General features: G+C 44.1%; 1 protein-coding gene across 2 annotated transcripts in view; it reads right to left on the bottom strand.

Moving 5' to 3' along the window:
* The window catches only part of FRMD4A (FERM domain containing 4A), a 672,294-nt gene extending 653,880 nt beyond the window's left edge, over positions 1 to 18,414 (bottom strand). Inside the window, exons 1-2 of one of the 2 annotated variants that reach the window (XM_032244155.1) lie at positions 18,059 to 18,414; positions 17,517 to 17,642 (exon numbers count right to left, since the gene is read on the bottom strand). In XM_032244155.1, coding sequence (XP_032100046.1) covers positions 17,517 to 17,561 — 45 coding nt within the window. In that variant the 5' untranslated portion in view covers positions 17,562 to 17,642; positions 18,059 to 18,414. The remainder of the gene's footprint in view (positions 1 to 17,516; positions 17,643 to 18,058) is intronic. The other variant, XM_032244153.1, reaches the window with a different exon arrangement.
* Positions 18,415 to 20,196: the final 1,782 nt, after the last annotated feature.

Below are 20,196 nucleotides of genomic sequence, written 5' to 3'. Positions count from 1 at the left end.
TCCAGCACTTGGGATGTCCTTTGCCCTCCTGCGTCTCAGTGCCGGGGTGCTGCCCTCCCAGCTCCTCTTCTGCAGCCCTAAGAGTTGACCCCAATGCATCCTCGAGGATCCTGCGTTGGATGTGGACCTGCCTCCACAGCTGGCTGGGATCCCCCTCGTCTTTGGGCCTCTGCGGCACTTTGCTTAGCCTTCCCTGGAGCTCGCGCCTTACTGGGTTTTGGCGTTCATTTCTTTACCCACTCAGTTTGCCCTTCACTGCCCCTCACATCCTAACTCCCTGAATGAACGAGCTCTCCTAGTTGGCTTTTCGCTCCCCTCCAGCAACTGATGATATACAGGAGCTAGAAAGAAATTATTTAGGCAGATACTGAGCGCAAAAGAGTTCTTGGCAGAATTTCCCTTTTAACAAAAAGCAGCCCCAAAGTAATTTCTTTTCTAACAAAGAGCAGCCTGAACAATCGAGCTGTAAACAGATAAGCAAGCTGAAAACCTGCACAGGTGAACGCCGGCAGCCGTGCCAATAGGAAAAGGCTACCTGGAACCCAGGTATGTTCCACATGGAGGCTCCATCCTCCCTTTTCTTTGTCCACAGGTACAGTAAAGGAACAGGCAACATGGAGCCAGCTAGGTAGCAAACCCATCTGCATAATAAAAGATTAGGGTGGGGACAACCAGAAATTCACGCCCTATGCAAACAGCATACCTACACCAACCTGTTTTTTTGTGCCCTATGAAAATAGCACACCTCGTCCAACCAATCATTTGTGCTCTATGTAAATCAGACACCACCTCCTCAAGTTTAGCCATAACCAAAAATCCATTCAGGGACCCCTCTCTCTGCAAGCGAGAGAGCTCTTCTCTTTTCTTTCACTGTTAAAGTTTCTGCTCTGAAGCTCATTCCTTGTGTGTCTATGTCTTAGTTTTCTGTGGCTGTGAGAAAACAAATCTTGGGTATTTACCCCAGATGAATGACACCACTTCACTAGCGTGGGTTCAAACACAGCAGACCCTCAAGGAGGGCTTACTAGGTTGTTTGACAGAATCTCCTGCCACCTTCTTCACATGTCTCCCAGGCGGTGGCTCCTGGCTTGGAAACCCCTCTTGCATCTCCCTGTGTGTCTGTGGCCACCAGTGCACCAGCAACACAGCCCTTTGCGGTCCCACACCTCAAATCCCACACAGGCCTCCCCACCTGTCTCCTGAATTTCCACCTCCTCCTTCCCCCACCACCACAGTCCCTAGTGGAAGAGCTTCTTGAACATCTCCCTGAGTCCTGGAAGACAGCTATTTTGACCTCTGCAGACTTGACACATTTAGATAAATTCATAAAGCTTTGGAACATAAGAAGGGTCACATTTTCTCAGAAAGTTCCAATGCCAATTCAACTGGCTGAGTGTGAGATCCCAGAACATGAGCCATCCGGTTGTACAGGACCATGCTGCCTATAGAACATCCTCTCGTGCCCCAAATGCCCTTTCCGGCATGGCCAATTCATTTTATATTATTTCTTACATTTTTCCTACTAAGCATGGCCTTCTGCCACACAGTACCCCCACCCTCCCACCCACACTCATTTCTGCATCTCTCTCTCTCTCGCCCCTCTCCATCTTTCTTCGCCTTCCAGCTCATGCCTTTCTCAGCTCCAGGTGGTCATGGCAGCCATGTCTTGCTCTCCAGGGTGTTCTGTCTTCTCCCTCCTGTCTCACAAAATCAAGCCAACCCCCCCATCTGTCTCTTAGAGGTTCCTGACAGCTCCTATGCACAGTGATTTCTTCCTTCTTTGTATTTCCAAGCATGAATAAACTATGTAGTTTAGCACTTACAGATTCCGTTTCATCTGTCCTTTCATTACTTAAGGTGTAGAGAGTATGTTGATTTTTCCACCCAGATCATAATGTCATTGAGGGTAGGGACCACGTCTTAAAATTCTTCCGATATGGAAACTCCCTGGTGTTAAACAATTACCAGGGGCCAGCATGTATTCATAGATGAAATTTCAATCTTCAATATCTGCTCAGTAAAATATGCAAGGTTTCTTTGTGCTGTAGGTTAAAATTAATTTGATCTCTGAAAAGCATAATAAACCATTTCCTCAGTGAAAGTAAGAAAGAGCGGGGAGCATTCTGAGAATGAGAGTGAAATTTGGGTATGATTCGTGGGATATAAAATTAAAAGGCCATCTGCCTTTGAGAGGCAGCAGATGTGTAATTGATATTTGCTGCTCATTTGCCACTCGAATTCTGCAGACATTTAATGCTGTAATTGTTTATACAGTAAGATTCTAAACACCCTTTGGAGAATAGCTTACTTTTCCTACAGTCCCCATACTTCCAATCAGCCTATAAGAACCAGTTCTTATTTTCCTGGAACTTCAAAAGTGGAATTGAAAAAAAAAAAATGCATGCTATCCCTTTGAAGACAATAATTTTACAATATCTATAAGAATTTAAAAATTATATACCTTTGATCCAGCATCATCCACTTATGAATTTATTGTACATTATACACAAGCCATATGCACAAAGATGTATGCACATAAATGTTCACTGCAAGATAGTTTATAATTATAAAATATTTAAAATAGCTTAAATGTCCACCAATGAGGGACTGATTAAACAAATTATGAGTCATTTATACAATATAATACTAGGCAGCCTTTACAAAGAAAGAAGTAGCAAAACCATATCTCTATTTTAAAAAAATACAAAAAATTAGTGGTGGGTGCCTGTAGTCCCAGCTACTCAAGAGGCTGAGATGGGAGGATCATCCAAGCCCGGAAGATGGAGGCTGCAGTGAGCCGTGAGTGTGCCACTACCCTCCAGCTTGGGCAACAGAGTGAGACCCTGTCACAAAAGAATAAATAAAAAAGAAGGAGGTAGCACTACAGGAATTGACAAGCAAAGATGTTGCATATGTGCAGATAGTTTCTAGAAGGATACCAAGAAACTAAAGAATTAAGAGTCTACAGTAGTAGGCAAACATGGTTTTATTGTATAAATGTTTGTATTTTTTTAACCATGTGAAAGCATTTTTATTTTCAAAAGCTAAGGCTAGGAGTGGTGGCTCAAACCTGTAACCCCAGTATTTTGGGAGACTGAGGTGGGAAAACCACTTGAGCCCAGTTCCTCTCCAGCCTGGGCAACATAGTGAGATGCCATTTCTTTAAAAAAAAAAATTTTTTTTTAAAATTAACCAGGTGTGGTGATGCATGTCTATATTCCTGTCTACTAGGGAGGCTGAGATGGGAGGATCACTTGAACCCAGGATGTTGGAGCCGCAGTGAGCTATGATTGCGCCACTGCACTCCACCTTACGTAACAGAGCAAGACCCTGTCTCGGAAGTAAATAAATAAAAACTAATTTAAAAAATTAACATGGAAAAAAATGGTAATACTAGTTAAAAGGATTTGGATTCAATATTGGCATGGCTAATTATCTACCCAGAGCTTCAGAAATGTCTTTGTCCTATCGCCTCTTTGTCTATGCAATCGCAACTAAAATTATAATACTTATGTTTTTTCTTTTTCTATTTTCTTTTTGCTCATTAGATTCCAACTACTTGGTAACTATTATCTCTTAGATTTGGACAGGGTTCTGACCGCTGTTAGCTGTGTGAACAGAGATGGAACAGGGACAGATGTTTGTAAAAACAATTCTTTCATATAATCACATTCATGGAATGATGGCTATATTTTCATTATTTTGAAATCCTCCTAAGAAACTCATGTACCAAATAAAAGAAAGCATGTCTCATCTACTCTATTCACAGACCTATCTATATCCACACTTATCTAGAAGATTCTTTTGGTTGTCTGCACAGCCGCCATTGCTCTGAACGTTCTTTTTTACAGGAAGAGCCTAAAAATGCAGCCACTCTTTTCCCAGCCTCCATGACAGCTGCCTTGTGTGTTGCTTGGGATTGCTAGTTGCAGACAACAAAGTCTACCCTAATTATATTAAGCAGAAAGGGATTTCTTATTGAATATTAGACAGTTAAGAACATATGGGAAAATCAGATAACCAAGTACATTTGCCAGAAAGGCAAAAGAAATACCCAACCACAGCTCAAGCTGTTACAGCAAAGATGCCACTACTGTCATTCAGCACCACCTCTGACACCACAGAGCAGACACTGGTGCTTCCACAGGAGCTGGTCCAAAGTAATCTAACACTTTGGCCACCTTGCTTGCTAGAAAGTCTGCACCACAATTGCTCCTTTGAGTTAGTCACTTCACCTCACCTCTCCATGGTGGGCACCAGTGAGCTGGCATGGTGGAAGTCAGATCACATGCAGGACCCTAGCTGTAAAGAAGGCAAGGAAATGCATCTTTTTTTTTTTGAGACGGAGTTTCGCTCTTGTTACCCAGGCTGGAATGCAATGGCGCGATCTCGGCTCACCGCAGCCTCCGCCTCCCGGGTTCAGGCAATTCTCCTGCCCCAGCCTCCTGAGTAGCTGGGATTACAGGCACGCGCCACCATGCCCAGCTAATTTTTTGTATTTTTAGTAGAGACGGGGTTTCACCATGTTGACCAGGATGGTCTTGATCTCTTGACCTCGTGATCGACCCGCCTCGGCCTCCCACAGTGCTGGGATTACAGGCTTGAGCCACCGCGCCCGGCCGGAAATGCATCTTTTAAGATCCCCAGCCTCTATTGTTTAGAAAGGAATTCTGGTGAGGGATTATGGGAGGAGGCTGTGTGAGCTAACCTGCCCTATTTTGGCCAGTTAAAAATAAGGGGAAGTGCTCTGGGGAGCTTCTGGGAGAGATTTTCCTCCTTGATAAAAAGAAACACAAGGAGAGCTCTCTTTACTATTCCTCCTCTTTTCTGCTTTTGGACACAGGTGCAAGGGATATGAAGAGTTGTGAACAACCTTGTATATATCTACAAGGCAGGAGATGCTTTTGCTTTTTTTTTTTTTTTTCCAGTGGGCTAGATTCAAGCCCTCTAGTTTGCCTACCCTGGAATAGACTACAGGGACCATGGGACAGTAGGTAGACCAGTTCTTCCTTTTTGGGAAAAAAGAAGGCCAAAGAAGTCCAGAAAACAGTCACAGATTTTACTCTGAACAGCCCAAATAACTAGTTGTCCTGTCTAGATACAGGGTCTGAGATTTAATGCATTTTCTTGCTAGAAAATTCAAAATATATAAAAGGATGTTGCACTCAAAGGACCTCAGCTTCAAATTTTCCCTGCCATTGGTGCTTCATGCCTGTGGGTTGTATATTAAAGAGGCTGCCTCACTCAGTAATCGCAGAGTGTGGAAGGAAAACAAATAGTTGTTGATACTGGTAATGTTCATGTTTCCCCACTGCAGCAGCATATGGCACTAGTTGTAATGGCCTAACGTAAAGCATTCCTGGACAATATTAATGACCAGCTAGGTTAATGACCAAAGACTCAGCCTCAGGCCCTGAACATATTCTCCTGTTCATTAATCCCTAGGAAATGACCTCAGCCATGTTCATTATGGCTCAATTACACTCACATTCCCTCATGAGAAAAGAAAGCATTGCAGTCCTAATACCAAGCTATATCCTTTTTTTTTTTTTTTACCTTGACACATGGGCAAAAAAGACACAAAACAAGTTATTGGTCCCAAGGTCAAGCATGTAAAGGAAGCAACACGATTGCCTTATCGGCTCCCAATCATCAATAAGAACTAAAATTGGGACCTCAGAGGTCACAGAGCAGGCAGACCAGGACTGACACATCCTCTGAGTGTTCTTGGAAGGCGTGATAGGCACTAAGCACATGTTAGCCTCAGTTGTTCAGGGTTTGGATGAAAATCTGAAAACTCAAAAGGCAACTCTTCGCTAGTGCGGAAAAAAAAAAAAAAAAAAAAAAAACGACTTCTTCAGATATCAACCTATCATTCAATGAATCAGTATTTATATGTTCCCTCTGAGTAAAGTCCCATAGACAGGTTGTAAAAGAGCATCAAGGAACATAAAATCAAGTTACACAGAATGAACATACCCCATGGTGGCTTGAAACATGCCCTGAACCACACTGATGCCTCCTTCATCAACAGGCAGTCTATATGCTTTCACCTTGGATCTAGCCTTAATGACGTGTCTGTAACCAAGAAAATGCCACAGGAGCAAGCCTGCATGACTTCTGAGACCAGGTTATGAGAGATCATGCAGCTCTGCCTTGTTATTTCAGATACTCAGTTTTGGACCCTGCGCCACTGTGCAAATCCACCTACCCTGAAGCAGCCATATTTTGAGGACGCCCACACCATGTGGGGAGGCTCTCGTGTTATGGTTCACAGAACCAGCTGTGGTCCAGCTGACAGCAGCATCCATCACCATACATATAAGTGAAGACTTATCTCCAGAAGATTCCAGGGCCAGCTATTGAATCACCTCAGCCATCAGCTCTTCACAGCTGAGGCTCCGGTGTGGAGCAGAGACAAGCCATTCCCACTGTAACCTATTGAAACTCCTGACCCACAAAAATTTTTGAGGGTAACAAAATTGTTGTTTTGTACTGAATTTTGTACAAAAATTACAAAGTGTGGGATAGTTTGTTATGTAGCAGTAGTAACTGAATCTCCTCTCTCTCTCTCTCTCACACACACACACACACACACACACACACACACACACACAAAATAAATACATACTAGCCACCTTGTGAGGCTTAGTAATAGTTTGCATGTATATGTTCCTAGTTTGGCCACACCTACAGAAATCTTTGCAGAAGTGCCATCATCTAATGGAACTACATTTAACCTGCATCTATTAATAGCAAAAATCATCAAGCCTTCTTCAATGGGGCCATCTGATACTTTGAATGTGAAGAAAATTAGTTCCAAAGTCAAGGGAACATTGATTGGGTACAAACACTGCCTTGCTTCACAAGGTGATAAACTCCTTCTGATTGTCCATTAGAATGCGCCTCTCTCAGGCCTGGCCTCCTGTTCTTTCTTCTCTACAGTCTCTAGGATTGCTGAGCTTCAGTGTCACTGCCAGATATGCCCCCCACACCAAATCCAATCCAGGACCTACCCCAGCCTGTACCTCCAACTGCCCACCCTCCACCTCTGCTGGAAATCTCATTATTTCCTCAGGACCTTCAGCTTTGTAGTCCTCAGTCAATAGGAAGCTATTCTTACTCAAATAGTATTTCCCACTCCAGAGTGGCTTGCATGTGTCATGGTCCCTGCACCTCCAGGAGCCACAGAGTGGTCCCAGCTGGCTCCTCCCTGTGTACACCCCTGTCATCCATCTCCCATCCAATCCTGATAGCTCTCCCTTCAGAATGTTCCAGAATTCATTCCCCCTTCCTCTTTTCTTATTGCCAGCTTCATGCCACCTCTTTACCTCCCACCCAAATTCATGCAATTGCCTCTAAACTGGTCTTCTCCTTCCAGTGTCCCCAGCACACCCTGCCCTTCACCACTAAATTAAACATTCCGATTCCCATCCCTATCCATTAAATCAGTCCCATCCAAGAACCTGGAGAGGCTTCAGTGTCTGCAGCCACAATCCAGATGCTCCCGAGAGCATTTGCAATGTCTTCCCTTATTCTTTAGCCAGGATTCCACCTCCTCCATGAGACAGACCCTTTAGCAAATACCAGTCCCTCCCTTCATACTCCCACATCTGCCCTCCCCAACCCTACCCTCAGCTGTTTATCATTTCCTTCTGAATTTCCTAATGATTTTGTTCCCTCTGAAGCTACTCTTTCCCTCCCTTCCCCAGTCAACATGATATACACTCTTCAAAATAGCTCAATGACATTTTCTACAAACTATCTGGACTAGGTTTCTAGATCTCACACCCCTGTCCCTGCCCCTGCCTCTGATTTCTTCACATACCTTGTTAGTAAATACCACACCTTCCATGTGGGGCATTTCCCATCATGCAATGTTACCTAAGCATGTTCAGTGCTTCTTATTTCTCTAATGAGACATAAGAACCCAGGCAAGAGCCATGCACTGTACTCACCAGACTTCCTCCCAGAGCCTGGTGTGAGGCTAAGCTGCTAGGAAGCAGTCAATCAATACCTCCACCTACCAAACATATTGAGAAGAGTGCACACTACTGGAGCCTGCTAAATTCCTTCCCACCCAGGGGCCACGGCCCTGGTTGGAAGGCACACCCATGACTTTTCCACCCTTGGCTGCTTCTTGTAACTTACCCTTCAGCTCAAATGCGACTTCGTCTAAGAAGGCAACCACAATCACTCCTCTAAAGCTGTCATCCAAGCACTGTCTCCAAATAATCATTTTTAATTCTCTATAGGACCCATATAGTAGTTCTCCTGTTTATTTTCAATGTGAGTGTGTGTGTGTGTGTGTGTGTGTGTGTGTGTGTGTGTGTGTCTTTCCTCAGGAGAGTGTAAGCTTGATGACAGCAAAAAGACTTTCTGTTGGGTTCACCACTGTATCCCTCCTATTGAAGCAGTGTCTAGAAGAGAGTATGTGTTAAATAAATGGATGAATGAATGAAATGAATGAAAAAAAAATAGAGAAATATTCTATACCCATGAGGCACTCACAATCTATTAAGAAAAACAGATACAAATGTCAAATACCATCTAGCAATAAGTAAAATTATGTATATATGAAATAAAGGAGAAAGAGAGGAAGGTAGAATAACATTCCAAATAATAGAAAGTGTACAATTCAGAAGTGCACAGGCTTGAGCCTGCACGTCATCTGTGGGTGGCAAAAATGTCCAACGCTTCATGAGAGTATGAATTTTGAAGGGTGGAGGGACTGTGGGACATAAGGTTGGGCAGGTAGGCAGAGACCAGATCTCTAAATGACTAACGTGGTATATTAAAAAGCTAGAGCCTTATCCTATGTAAAATTAGGCACAACTGAACAGTTTTAGGCAGAGAAATTAAACCTTTATTTTATAACTACCACTCTAAAGAAAGTACAGAAGACAGGCAACAGTGATAAGAGACTAGAAGCAGGAAGACCAGGTAAGTGGCCCTGCAGGTAACCAGGTGTTATGGTTTGTAACTGTGCCCCTGCCCAAATCTCAAGTCTGAATTGTAATCCCCAGTTATGAAGGAGGGGCCTGGTGGGGGTGACTGGATGGCAGGGGTGGGCTTCTCCCTCGCTGTTCCTGCGACAGGGAGTGAGTTCTCATGAGAGCTGGTTGTTTAAAAGTGTGTAGCACTTCCCCCTTTGCTCCCTCTTCCTCCTGCTGCCATCATTTAAGACGTTACTTCTCCCTCTTCATCTTCTGCCATGACTCTAAGTTTCCTGAGGCTTCTCCAGCCATGCTTCCTACACAGCCTGTGAAAGTGTGAGTCAATTAAATCTCTTTTCTTTATAAATTACCCAGTCTCAGGTAGCTCTTTATAGCAACGCGAGAATGAACCACTACACTAGGTATGAGAGAGTGGGGGCCTGGACGGAGGCAGGGTAGGTGAGTACCTAGGAGGGGCCGGATTCAAGAGAAAGTGAGGCAGAAGCAGCAAGGCCCAGCTGAACCAGGCGGATGAGTGAGAGCAAGGACTCAAAGGCTAATCCTGGGGTAACGAGCACAATGGCGCCACCACCAACCAAGGTTGGGGAGAAGATCATAAACTCTGCATTTGAGCTGGGCTGAGGTTTTCTGAGTTTCATATCCCTGTGGAACAAGCAGGAGAATAAATCTGATAAGCACTTGGACTCGCAGTTACTAGGAGTTTGGGGCAGGGCCTGAGCCCAAGACATGATTTGGGAGCCATTAGTGTACAGATGACGGTGAAAACCACAGGTGCACATGATGTGCTTGGAAAGATGAATTAGATCTACCACTCAGGAAATTGCTTCTCCAGGTCCAGCCTGTGAGGCTAAGATTTCAATATCCAGGATTATAAAAAGCACTCATCACAATGCAACAGAAGTTGCAGGCCAGTGTTGCCTTGACATTGGAATTCAGTCTCCCCGCTCAATGGGAACCACATGGTCTGGGTAGAGCGTGTTTTCAGGACCTGTGATTACTATCAGGCTAAATACCATATGTTCCATTAAGCTTCATATTCTGGCATAGAAGTCAATGAGAAACTGCTACCTGCATCAGTGACACATGCTCTCCAAACCACTATTACACTTTGCAAAGCTGCTGTACAATTAATTTTTAGCAGAGATGCACTCATAGCTGCCCCATCATGTGTAAAATGTATGCATTTTGCCTTCGCCAGGGAGAACATATTGCAGCCCATATTTTAGTCATCTCCCTTCAAAGGGTAAGAAATTTTCTGAGTTATTCAAGATAGGAATGCAAATTTAAATTTGCTCATGACTAGAATGGCTCACAAGACCAGAAGAACAACTGTTTTTGTGAAAGCACTAGCTGATTGTCTAGAGGTGGTCACTCATTGTCCAGAGACTGGGATGAAGAAGGAGAGAACTGGGCAACTTGCTTTTAGATTTATTTTGTCTCATGCAAGAGTCCCATGAGATGAATTCAGGCAGACTATCATTTCATATCTTTTTAAGATGAAGGAAGGGGCTACTAGTATGTACTGTGCTATTTGCTTTGGGCCAAAAATAGCACTAGGAACTTTACATGCATATCTGGTTGAATTATCCCAAATCTCACATGGTAGCTATTATTATCTCATTTTACAGGTGGTGAGACTTGTTCAACCTAGCATAAAATATTTAGACAACTGTGCTTCTCCATTTATATTTATTTTGGGGACAACTGAAGCCATGATTTGGGATTTACCGATGCTTTACCTCCCCGGCTAGTTTAGTAGATGACCTATCAGGGTATACCACTGTAATAGGTGTCTATAGGTATCGACAGTTTTTACCTTCCTGGCATTCCCTTCTGATAAAATAGCATCCTCTCCCCTGATAATGTAGCTCTTCTTTTTTTGCAACCTGCCCTTCCCACCTCATGTGATTCAGACAGAGTTATCTGCCAGTTGACTCCTTCCTTCCTCTCAACAGATCTAGACACATTAGCCAGCCTGATTACTCAGAAATCTCCTTCTCTATACCCACTAATTGGCCTGCAACAAGCTTATTATTCAAGAGATCCAAAGACAGCTTATAAAAGATGACCATGAAAGAGAGTCCTGCTCATTTACCTACATTCACTAACTCCAAGAACAAGTAGCCCTAGAGCTGCTAGGGGAAGAACCTGCCAAAAAATAAAGTCAACACAAAAAAAAGCAGAGCCAAGACATGGCAGAGCCAGAGAAACAGGGTTCAGATGCCACCATTCAAAGTCCTTGATCCAGCCTCTCCTGGAGCTGGTTTATTCCTGAGACTCTCTGGTCACATCAGTCAATAAATTTCCCTTTTTGCCAATGCTAGCAGTTTAAGTTAGTCTCTGTAAATTAAACTTACAGAAACAGGTCTGGTAGAAAATGAAATCAAAATATATTCAGCAAAATATTATCTAAGTTAGTTTTACAGTCATTGATTTCAAATTTCACCATTTGAAACAGATAAATTTATATATTGAATAGCAACTAAAAAATATTAATAGCAAGATTTCAAAGATACCCATTGGTAAATTTTATCTCAGGTGCAATAATTTAAGCTTAAGAAGGATTTCGCCACTGACTTAGAGGTAACAATGACAGGACCATTTCTCAGAGATTTTTTTGGCAATTGTCTTATGAATAAACCAGAAAGACAGATGATACTAAATATCAGTATCACCCTTAAACCCAAATACCTAGGACCTCTCCCCTGGATCCCAAGCCTGGCTGGCCATACTCCGTATACAGTGCTTTGGGTGGCTACACTGTATTACCATGTAATTATTATTCTCCAGATTTCCACAAAAGTTGTCATTATCACTTTTTTCAAATGTATGCATGAACCATCATGACAACTGGAGTAATATCACAATGTTGTGTGTTTATTTATTTTATTTTTTATTTATTTTTTTGAGATGGAGTCCCACTCTGTTACCCAGGCTGGAGTGCAGCGGCGTGATCTCAGCTCACTGCAACTTCTGCCTCCTTGATTCAAGTGATTCTCCTGCCTCAGCCTTCCAAGCAGCTGTATTTTCAGTAGAGCTGGGGTTTTAACATATTTGGCCAGGCTAGTCTCGAACTCCCGACCTCAGATAATCTGCCTGCCTCAGCTTCCCAAAGTGCTGGGATTACAGACACGAGCCACTGCACCCAGCCTGTATCTCAATTTTATCATAAATTATCTGAGTCATCTTGGGCAAGCCCTTTGACTTCTGTCGACCCCTGCTTCATCAGATAATAGGAAGATGTCATGCCTAAACTGCCTGGATTGTTGAGGATGTCTGGTGGGACCCAGATGGAAAAGCACTTTGAAAAACACAGAGATTATTAATTTAAGAGCAAGAGTCCTTAAGACAGAGCTCAATTATATTCTATGCTTTTTGCCAATTGGGATCTGGGGAAAAGCCATAGGCTTATTCAAAATTCTAGATCTCTTTTCAGGATCTAATCTGAATCTGTCAGATTAGACCTGTCACAGGTCAAATGTAGAGAAGGATTCGATTATAGTAATAGAACTAGGATCTTGGTCACACCTCCAACCTGCCTTTCTGACCTTGCAACCCTTTGTCATCTACAGGAAATCTGCCCAAAGCAGTCTATTCCCCATCTCCCAAACACGATCTAGACTTTGCTGTGATTCAACCATTCCCCACACCTCAAATCAGCTCTCTTAACTCATCCATCACTCAACATCTTACTTGAACCTCAAGAACAAGTTCCTCCACTCTGACAACCAGTGGGCTCACTTGGTGATGAGTTATGCACTGTCTCGTTATAGTTCTTATGTGATTCTCTGAAGATATCCTGTAAATTTCTGATTGTTATAATTCTGGCGTATCTCCAACCTGTCTTGCCAATTAGATTGTAAGTATGCTAAAGCCAGTCACTGCCTTGTATTTTTCTTGCACAAAGTAGATATTCAGCAAATATTTGTGGATTAGTTAAAAAGAAAATTGTCCAAAGGAGGAAAATAGCTAAGAAAAGAATTTATAATGAAATGAAATGAGGGAGATAAAATCACAGAACAGCACGTTATTCATTGAAATCTATTCAACATAGACCAGGGAGCTGGTCTATTCAAAAGAAGCCCAGAAATCTGAAATCAAATTTTTAGAATGGAAAGAAACTTCAGGATAATCTACTTGACATTCTTCATTCATTGTGGTTAATCACCCACTAACTTCTCTGAGTTGTGAATTGAATTTTTACATATTAAAATTTTTATATTATAAAACATGACTCTAGGCAATTTCCTAGAAACAAGGTCTGAGAGAATAGAACCTTGGAAAATGGCAGGTATTTCATGGATATGAAAAATACTTCTTGTTAGAGTCAAGTCAGACACCTTGAGCCAGACTTGTATCACTTTTTATTTTATACTTCAATATGGAAAAGAACAGATGATTTACAGAAAGACAGGATTCCCCATCTAGAAACACAGAAAATGCTGACTGGTTCAGAGGGGAGATCCCTTCAGGAGTGAATCCAAAGTGTTAGAAGGTCCTAGAAGTCAAATTGTTGAGCTTTGATATGTTGTCAAAGAAAGCACTGGCTTGGGACTCAGGGGACCTAGATTTTTAGACCTTGCTCCATCAATTTCAGTTGTGTGACCATTGATGGCTTCCCAGATTCTAATTATCAGAATTTTTTTGGTCTAAAAATAGGGTCATGGATGGAATTAAATGAGATGATGTATGGAATGACACCTTGTTTATAGAAAAGCATAATTTGCATTATTTATTATCCAGTTAATTTACATTAAAAACTATTTTAATCTAGCTGTCCCAAAGGTGTGAGCTTTTAGAATCTAAGAACCAACATGTCATCATACCACCACTGAAGACCCTTGGTTTTACATCCTTATCCTGGCTTTAAAGAAATGATCAGGCTGGGCACAGTGGCTCACACCTGTAATCCCCGCACTTTGGAAGGCCAAGGCAGGTGGATTGCATGGTCAGGAGATGGAGACCAGCCTGGCCAACATGGTGAAACCCTGTCTCTGTTAAAAACACAAAAATTAGCTGGGTGTGGTGACATGCATCTGTAATCCCAGCTACTCAGGAGGTTGAGGCAGGAGAATCATTTGAACCCCGGAGGCGAAGTTTGCAGTGAGCCGAGATCGCGTCACTGCATTCCAGCCTGGGCAACAAAGCAAGACTCTATCCCCCCCCAAAAAAAGAAAGAAATGATCAATGAATCCTCAGCTCTAGCGTGCTCCAGCCCTTGCAGCTTTCCCTTAATTCATACGCCCTCAACAAATGACACACAGCCAAGAGTTTCCTGCTCTACAACTAGTCACATCACTCTGAAGGTTCCTCACAGTTTGGTGAACACAGCAGTATTTTCTTTCACTTCCTGAGATTCTTGCAAAGATGGAAGAGGCAGCTTTTCAACAGCCTGAAAGGCCACCTCCACCACCAGATCCTGTGTTCTCTCCAAGCCTACACTCCTGTGGTCATTTGAGCAGCTCTGTCTTACATGGAGAGGCATCACTGTCCTCTGTGAGCTCTCCGTTGAAAGAATCGGTGAGGTCCTCCCATGTCAAGATGGTCCAGGCATGCTCACCAACTGGCACCCCTCCCAGCTGACCACAACCCAGCCGCAGCTTGGAAAATACCGCTGAGATACTGTTCAAAAATCAATGGTTTTTGTCCAACAGACAAGCTTAGGTTCTTGTGGGGTAAGATTCCTGACAGCAGAGTATGAGTGAACACCAATGATCATCCACGTCAGCTAATAATATGAAACTTATGTGCCCTGGAATAAAAGCCAGAGTGGGAATACACTCCACCATTCTCAGAGCAATACTGCTCATGTGCAAGGTTGGAAATAGAGACATAATGCTAAATAAAGCCTTCGAATTGGCTATCCCAGAACTTCATCTGTACCTTGTTGCTTAGAGATCTTAAATTGTGTTTAACAGATTGGAAGGGACCCTGGACATCAGACAGGACTCTCAGTTAGCAAATGGCATCACTAAGGCACGGAAAAAGTAAGTGACATTCCCAGGATCACTCAAGGAGAGGCAAGGCTAGAATGGAGAGCAGGGCTGTCCAACCCTCCAGGTTCTGTGGCCGATTCTGTAACCGAATAAACATGCTCTTCCCTGAAGCATTTAGCATCTCAACTGAATGTAACCTCTGGGTGTCTCCTTATCCAAAAGCAAGGGGTATGGCCAGGTAACTTCCCCAGCTATCCCTTAGCCCCGATGATTCCACAGCACAAAATCAGAACTGTAAGCCAGCAACCTGGTATCAACTTTCCACAGACTGTGAGGTTATGAGGTCTGGCTCTTGCTATTACACCAGGCTACTTTCCTCAGTGAGCAGACACTCAATAAATACTAACAACTGATTGGCTGATGAATGAGCAATAAATAATACTGTTTACAGCTTCCTTCCCGAACTCATAGCCAAAGCGACTCCGCTAAATGGCTTCTTTTCCTCCGTTCTTTCCTCCTCGGCTTGCTTATAAATTTTAAGACATTTCATACAAGGCGTCAGGGAAGCAATTACTTCGGGGTTTACCCTTAAAAACGAAAAAAAAAGTAGTACCAAAGTCCATAGGGAAAAATTTCCCTGAACTAAACCTGAACCAGAAAATGTACACTGACTTGAATTACACGCAGTGTTCCACGGTTCTTGAATCAAATGGTCCATCAGGGTATCAAGAGCTCTTTCTCCTGGTTTCCGAGAGATGAGAACACCATCCTTTATTCCAGGCAAGAGGTGAGTACCAGGGAGTGAGCTAAGGTCAGAGGTCACTGACAAATGGAAGGTAAGGTCTGAGATGTAGACCCCTCCAGGGCAGCAGCCATAGTATATGGTAGACCCAGGGACAGAAAAGCCCGTGTGTGCATGCGTATGCGTGTGTGTGTGTGTGCGCGCGCATGCGTGCGTGCACATGTGTGTGCATTTAACAGCAGAAATGGATGCTATTCATTCAATTTAGATACCAAGAATTTATGCTTAGGGGCTTGGAATAAAGCAGATACACATCTTTGTTCTAAGCACAGAGGAAAGGTCCAAATAGAAGGCTAAGGCAAGCAGATCTAACTCTCTCTGAAGCTATTTTCCAAGAAAACTTTTATCCTCTATATTCACATTACACAGGATTTATTCCTGTTAAGTATACTAGATACTGTACATATGCATGTGTGTGTGCATGTGTGTCCCTGGATTTCAGTGCATATAACCCAGGTTCCCAGGTTCCCAGAAGTCTCCTAGTCCCCAAAGAGACTGCATTTTAGTGCCAGATACCATCACGAATACTCAATGACACTCTAAAATTTCCTATCCAATTTATTTGACCATAGGTAGGCAATGGAGGATAAAGTATCATCAGACGATGGAATTGGTAAGGGAAAGAAGTCAGGTAACGGGTAATTTCTCTTGAAAATGACAATTTCATTCCTTCTAGTCCCTCTCTCCCAGTGAAATCAGAAGTCAGCAGAGGCCCGTGAGATAGATTTCAGGTGATTCACCTAGCTCTGTGGACCCAATGGCGTTCTGAGCAAGAAATAACCAAGGTATCTGTTCCTTTGAATTTGACCTGGCTTGCCACCCAGGGGGCCGGCTTGCCACTGACAGCTCTTCCAAGTCACCACCACAAACTCATCAGGCCTTGCAAAGCTGCATTTACTCTCCTCAGTCAGAAGACACAAATCAATATACACAGAAGCACTTAGGCTTGGTTCATAAAATCTCCTGTGCAAATGCTGGAACCATTTCCATGCCAAACCTGAGGCAGGCTACTTCTGACGACAGCTAGCATCACTGCGGTGTGCAGGGGACCCCAGGAGAGGAGACAGAGTGCAGAACCATGGCCAATGCTGAACCCAGGGTCAAGCCAGAAGCCAGCTGGGCTGGAACAGGATAGCGCCTATGTCCTTGTGTGCTTTCATAAGGCAAGGGCAAGGGCTTTCTTCACATGGTGAAAATTCCAGAGGGGCATAAGGTGAGTCAGATGCTCACACCCAGATAAATGCCTGGATGAGGACTGCCAAGGTTTGCCATCAATGGTAGATAGGAAACAAGCTGCTCCCAACTCAGCAGCCCAAGCATCACTGAGGCCACAGCGAACCTCCTCCACCACCTCTGCAGGAAAATACGAGCAGATATGTGGGTGGCTAGAGAGAAGACCTCATTCCATCACCCCATGGGCAAAAGATTCCACACTTGCCAGGAGAAGATACCCAAAAACAAACAAACACAATTGGCTCAATTTAGATGCAAAAGACAAGGGGGAAAGGATGCCGGGCTGGAGGAGGCGTCCTAGCAGCCTATTTCGAGGGGCTCTTAGCACCTGTTTGCAAGCACAGCTCTCAAAATAGCATTCAGCAACAAGTTTCTGAAATGGCAAATCTACAGCTTCTTTTCCCCCCGCGAGTGCTTTGTCATGCTGATACTCTGACCCAAGAAAGCATTTTCAAAGAGCCTGCGGGATAAAGCGGAGCAACGCTGAACATGTCTGCAGCCACTGCAGCGGCAGCGGCAGCCTGCCAGGGGTGCAGGGGAGGCTGGAGTGGACTCTGCCTGGGCCCCACCTCCTCGCTCGACACTCACCATCAGCAGGCCGAGAGCGGAGTCGGGCACCAGCTGCACTGCCATGGTCTCCGATTCCCATGCACGAATCTTGCTGCGTAGTCAGTCCGCCTGGGCCCCGGGTGGCTACAGAGCATCCAAAGGCACCTGCAGGAAAAGCAGCAGAAATCCAGACTTAGGGAGCAAAAGGCTCAAGGGGAAAGGAAGCCACCTTACACAGGGTGGGGAGGAGGGCAGGGGATATTTGGAAAGAAGACAGGGTGGGAACTGTGCTTAGGGAGAAAAAAAAAGAAGGAAAAGAGGAAGCTGCAGGTTATTTAAAGGTGAGCCCTCCCTAGCTTCACTAAGCTGCACAGACACAGAGACTGCATCAAACACAAATGTGAGAGCTTAGAACATGGAATTTTTAACTGCTACCTTCGCCTTGGCGGCAAGTCTTCCTTTAACTGACAATTAAAATAAAACATTCCTTATTGCAGATAAATCAAGCAGCCCGAGCCACCCCCTCTCTCTGCATCTCTCAGCAATTCTGCTGCATAAACATGCTGAATGTCACAACATACCGCTCGCAATCTGGTCAGTGTCTTCTTTGCTGCAGATAGGTGTGTCCCTTTTTGCAAAATCAGATATCTGGGAGTGAGGGAGCCGGGTCTGACCATGAGGCTCCAGGCAGTCACTGGAGATCAGCAGATGCCCTCACCATCCCCGAGGAGGAAGTCACTAAGGAACTGACCCTTCCACCTTCCCCTAATCTACTTCTCCTCTCCAAGTAGACTGGCCAGCTCAGCTCCCGGAAGGGCTAACATACTTAGGAGGAACACGGAATTGCACTGCCTGTTCTGTGAGTGTTCTGATCTCCCTGGCTGTACCACATGTACGCCGCATACAGACACACTCTACCTCTCTCTCCTCCCTTCCTCCCGCCCTGCCTCCCTCCCATCCCTTCCCTCCCATCCCTCCACAGGGCTGCCTGTTAGGAATTTTGAAGGAGGCTCCCTAGCTCAGGGAGGCAGAGGAGGCAGATTTGTCACAAGGGACACTGCTTAAGAGAAAAAGACAAGTTAGCCTTGAAAATCATATCATGCAGCCTTTTCCCTGGAAGATGTCAATGAAGTTAAAAAAAAGAAAAAGAAAAAAGCCTGCCGAATCTTGTTATATAATGGGTGACTCAAAGGGCTTTCCAGAGTCAAAGAGTTAAGAAAATTAGACATCTACTGGGCACAGTGGCTCATGCCTGTAATCCCAGCACTTTGAGAGGCTGAGGCGGGCAGATCACAAGATCAGGAGATCAAAACCATCTTGGCTGACACAGTGAAACCCCGTCTCTACTAAAAATATAAAAAAAAATTAGCCAGTGTGGTGGCACACACCTGTAATCGCAGCTACTTGGGAGGCTGAGGCAGGAGAATCGCTTGTATCTGGGAGGCGGAGGTTGCAGTGAGCCAAGATCACACCACTGCACTCCAGCCTGGAGACAGACAGAGACTCAGTCTCAAAGGAGAAAATAAAAGGAAAAGAAAAAAAAAAAAAGAAAATTAGGTGTCTTTTCATGAGCACTGTCAAGCTTGTAATCTTCTTAGGAAGTCTGTGTATTCAACTAAAAATGGCGATTCCTGGTACCTCCACGATGTCCTTTTCTGATCTCTTTCTTTCCTCACCTCCTGTAATGGTTCCAAAAAATCCTTAAAATTAGCCAGTTAGTGTGAAATGTAGAAACACAGAGAGCAATTTTCTAAGTAAGAAACAAGGGGGAGGAAATTAATGACCTTTAAATGTTTCTGTGCACAAGCAGAGCAGTTGTTTCTATATTACTTATACTTTTAAAAGTATTGATTTGGGCCATGCATGGGAGCTCACTGCTGTATTCTCAGCACTTAGGGGGTTGAGGCTGGAAAATAGCTTAAGCCCAGTAATTCAGGATGAGCCTAGGAAAGATAGCAAGACTTCATCTCTATAAAAAATAGAAAGAAAAAAATTAGCCAAGCTTGGTAGTGTGTGCCTAGAGTCTCAGCTACTCGGGAGGCTGAGGTGGGAGGATCAGGTCAGCCCAGGAGTTTAAGGCTGCGGGGAGCCATGATTGCACTTCTGCACTCCAGCCTGGGGGACAAGCAAGACCCTGCCTCTAAAAAAAATTAAAAAGTATTTGCTCATTGCAGTGCTTGGCACAGAGTAAGTGGTAAAATACATTCAATAAGTGAGTGAAGGCTGGGTATGGTGGCTGACGCCTGTAACCCCAGCACTTTGGAGGGTGAGGCCAGTGGATCACCTGTGGTCAGGAGTTTGAGACCAGCCTAGCCAACATGGCAAACCCTGTCTCTACAAAAAAAACCCACAAAAATTAGCCAGGCTTGGTGGGCACCTGTAATCCCAGCTACTTGGGAGGCTGAGGCAGAAGAATCGATTGAACCTGGGAGGCGGAGGTTGCAGTGAGCTGAGATTGCACCATTGCACTCCAGCCTGGGCAACAGAGCGAGACTCTGTCTCAAAAACAAAATACAATAATAAGTGAGTGAAAAGGTTTCTCCCTCATTGTTTTTCCTATGGTGGCCCAATGAGCTTGAAACTTCATTCCACCGTGTGTGGATGGAGTCTAATGTTACTGACCTCCAGAACACCTGAGAGCATCACTCCTTGCCAGCAGGTGCCTGGAGATTCAAAGTATGACCTGTGTCGCATGCATGTGGCCTTGCACAGGACTGTC

This window comes from Sapajus apella, unplaced genomic scaffold (assembly GCF_009761245.1).
Source record: "Sapajus apella isolate SASKATOON/1434 unplaced genomic scaffold, GSC_monkey_1.0 scaffold53, whole genome shotgun sequence".
In the NCBI taxonomy this organism is placed as follows: domain Eukaryota; kingdom Metazoa; phylum Chordata; class Mammalia; order Primates; family Cebidae; genus Sapajus; species Sapajus apella.
This window is presented reverse-complemented; position numbering and strand designations above follow the sequence as displayed.